Source organism: Octopus bimaculoides, chromosome 7 (genome assembly GCF_001194135.2).
Source record: "Octopus bimaculoides isolate UCB-OBI-ISO-001 chromosome 7, ASM119413v2, whole genome shotgun sequence".
Classification (NCBI taxonomy): Eukaryota; Metazoa; Mollusca; class Cephalopoda; order Octopoda; family Octopodidae; genus Octopus; species Octopus bimaculoides.
Window position 1 is genome coordinate 62,817,348 of NC_068987.1, and position 4,026 is coordinate 62,821,373.

At 38.7% G+C, this 4,026-nt stretch overlaps 1 protein-coding gene across 1 annotated transcript in view; it reads left to right on the top strand.

Annotated features, from left to right (window-relative positions):
* The first annotated feature begins 437 nt into the window (after window positions 1-437).
* The window catches only part of LOC106879156 (ceramide kinase), a 61,753-nt gene continuing 58,164 nt past the window's right edge, over window positions 438-4,026 (top strand). The window contains exon 1 of the mRNA XM_014928595.2: window positions 438-1,574. Within this exon, the coding sequence (XP_014784081.1) occupies window positions 1,517-1,574 (58 nt within the window). The 5' untranslated portion in view covers window positions 438-1,516. The remainder of the gene's footprint in view (window positions 1,575-4,026) is intronic.

The following is a 4,026-nucleotide window of genomic DNA, read 5'->3' on the forward strand; positions in this document are numbered from 1 at the left end:
ATATAGGCGTAGGAGTGGCTGTGTGGTAAGTAGCTTGCTTACCAATGACATGGTTCCGGGTTCAGTCCCACTGCGTGGCACCTTGGGCAAGTGTCTTCTGCTATAGCCTCGAGCCGACCAAAGCCTTGTGAGTGGATTTGGTAGACGGAAACTGAAAGAAGCCTGTCGTATATATGTATGTATATATGTATGCGTGTGTATATGTTGTGTATCTGTGTTGGTCCCCCACCCCACCCCAAACATCGCTTGACAAAAGAGACCGATAGAATAAGTACTAGGCTTACAAAGAATAAGTCCTGGGGTCGATTTTATTCGACTAAAAGCGGTGCTCCAGCATGGCCGCAGTCAAATGAATGAAACAAGTAAAAGTATATATATATAACGCACAGTATATATATATTACGCACACAGCATAAACAACTGCGGATACACATTCCTGCTTCTTCTATCCCCTCCCTCTATCTGTCTGTTTCTCTTTCTTTCTCTCTCTCTCTCTCTTTCTCTCTCCCTAATCTCTCAGTGAAATCTTCAACACTTAAGAACTTCTTAAGTGTTTCTGTTACTTTTTGTTTTGTTAAGCAACAAAGTGAACGAAGACCCCCAGCATCAACAACCAGTTTTTAAAAAAACCCTTTTTTTCTTAACTCAACTCTATATTATTCAAGCAATCTTTAACTAACCAAGTCGTCTGAAATTTTGTAAGTAGATGATACAAGAAGCACATCGTCTGGACGAATGCGGAATCGTCTACTCAGTCTGCTAAAAATAATACTGTGAATACTCGGATTCTCGAAGCACTCTGGAGAAAAAAGTCGCATGCGGTCACAGTCCGAAACCGTGATCACAGGTCCGTTGGATAAGAGCTAACCTGCAGCTATACAGCACACGGAGACTATCGATATCGTAGCCGTAGTCGTTTTCATTTTGTCATCATCATCATCATCGTCGTCATCATCATCATCATCATCATCATCATCATCTCATCATCATCTCATCATCAGCATCATCATCATCAAGACGGAAAAACTATATCTCCGTCGCCACTGTCGCTGTTACATACTACTACTACTACTACTACTACTACTACTACTACTACTACTACTACTACTACTGAGACTTCGTGCTTCGGACACTGATCGCTTTTAAGTGATTGCTGTGATAGTAACAGCAGAAATACTTACTTACTTTACTGTATTAAACGGTAGCAACGACAGCGATCGCAGTTTGTTATATCATCAGCTCCGACAACGCCATCGATTGCCGTAGCAGCAAAAACACATCATCACCACACCATCGCCACCACCACCACCACCACCACCAACAACAACAACAACAACAACAACAACAACAACAAACATTCCAGCAATTTATCTGTTGTTAACATCAGTGGCAGTTACATAGCAAGCCTGCTACCATCACCGTCGCTAGAACAGCATTAGCTCTGGTATTTCTTGCGTTTACTTCATTCATTGTATTGCTGCAGCAACGGCCCAAACGAGGTCGGGTGTCTAGCGAAATGTCTCTTAAAACTGACGACAGCGGTCTCACATGGAGGACAGCAGGTGGACAAACAGGTAGGTACTTTCAGCATTGGCTTCTACTGGGATATTTTCACACCTATCACTCCCTAAGTACTACCACCATTACCGTAACCATAACATAAAACTTGGGGTACTAACTATACCCCTCTAATCACTACTAATGCTGTATTGTCATATTTAAACCTGGACTAACCACAAAAAATATAAGGGAGACACGTCCGAGAATCACCCTGCTCATATATTATATTTTATTTTCATTTATTTTATATATCGTTTAATGTGCAGGGTGGGAGGAAGTTTAAAATGTTGTTTTGTTAAAAAAAAAAAAAAACAGAGATCTTCGTTATTAAAAACGAAGGAATCCGAAGAAATATTTCAGAGAAAAAGAAAGTAAGAAACTATAGGTGGGGGTGGGCTCTCTGACGTTTCGCTAAGTATTATCGAGTATTAATAGTGTGAGTTGTGTAATTTATCTTGAAGTTGGAAAGAAGGATTCTGCCCATAAGTCTTTCCAAATTATCCTTGAGTGAGAATCATAGATAGTTCAACCTCAATCGTTGAAATTAACTAATACCGTCTTAGGCAGCCCAGCCAGGAAAGGAATTCCAGTGGGTGGCATTTCTAGTGAAATGAAGGATTAGTGAGAAAAAAAAATGCTCGGTGGATGATGGAGTGAAAGGTTGGGGTGATGAATGTTGTAGTATAGTACAAAAATTCAGAGAAAATATTGGACATTGTTAGCAAAGGATAAATCTACCTTAATTAATATTACTTCCTTGCGTTTCTTATTTCTGTTGAGTTTAGTACATTGTACTTATTTCAACGTTCTCGGATGAAAGCAATAGTTGGCCCCAAATTGAACGCTGAACATGGAAGAGCAAAGCTAAATATTATAGGTTATTTAGTTTAAATACTACCAACATCTCGTTCATTTGACAAAATGAATATATGTATTCATTGACTCCCGAAATATAAAATGTCAAGCAGAATCTAGTGGGATTTAAACTCATAACAAAATGCCAACTAAATGCTAACAGCCTATTTCTTTTATTACAATAGCTTTTCATCCCTTTGAATAGGGAGCTAGTATAATTGTTAGTGCATCAAACAATCCCGGAGTTCAAATACTGCTGAGATCATATTTACATTTTTTTTTTTATACCTTCTGTTTATTTTTCCACTATCATCATTATCGTCGTTTTAACTTCTCCAGGCTTGCATGGGTCAGACGGATTACGTTGAGGCAGATTTTCTACGTCCAGATGTCCTTCTTGTCGTCCACCTCACCTCTTTTCAGGCCAGGGTATATTTCCCCATAGCCGGGTATATTTTGTGGAAGATTGGAAACAAAGGATACCACTTGTAAGACAGTGACACAAGTTTACAAATATAATACGTAGTCTAAACAAGGAGGCATCCAAACACCACCACCCCACATATGCAGACACACACATACACTCAAACATACATACATAAATAAATACGTACAGGGTAGGCTTCGTTCAGTTTCCGTCTACCAAAATCCACCCACAATTCTTTGGTCAACCTGTCTATAATAAAAGACATTTACCGAAGGTATCATGCAGTGGAACTGAGCCTGAAACCACTTGATTAGGAAGCAAACTTCTTAACCACGCAGCCATTCCTGCACCAGAGTTGATAAAATGAAAGAACCAATCTGGAACAGTGGACTGGAGGAATTGTCAGAGTTAGGGCAAAAAAAGAAAACTCTTTGGTATTTGTTCTGATACTTTATGTTCTAAGTTCACTTCTTGGTTCAATAAAAAAAAGGTATAAGTCAGCGTACTAGGGTCAGCTCTCATTCCCACCAGGTGTGATTCCTCTGAGACAAGGTTGCTAGAATTGAGAGTGTTTGTGTCTGCTCAAAACTACATGGACACCTAAAACAAGAGCTCAGTCATATTCAGATGGAAATAACAGCTGTGCTTATGCATGCATACATACATAAATACAAACATGCATACATGCATACACACACATACATTCATAACACATACATACATACATATATACATACATACATACATACATGCATACATAGATAAACAGGAATAACTACAGATTTCGGCCAAACTCCAGTGTTTAACCCAAGCAAAAAAAAAATAGTGCAAAAGGTGTAAAACAATATGTAGTAATTTTGTATGTGTATTTCGTGTGCAAGATTCTTGATGTGGATACGTGTGTTGAAAGAAATACAATTAAATCAAAATAAATGGAAGTGAAAAAAACTAAATACTGTTTATAAATTAATTAAGGACTGAACCAGTGCGTGTGTTTATTACCGGCATAATGCCTCTCCCAAGGTTTAATAATATGTAGTAAACGAATATGAAAATAAAAATGCGCGCTGGCGAACGGGGCGCGGGAGAGGACTCAGAGGACTCAGAAAATTCCCATCGGGAATTCGTCGGCGAATTTTTTTTTCTTCATATTCGTTTGCTACACATTATTTTACACCAAGTAC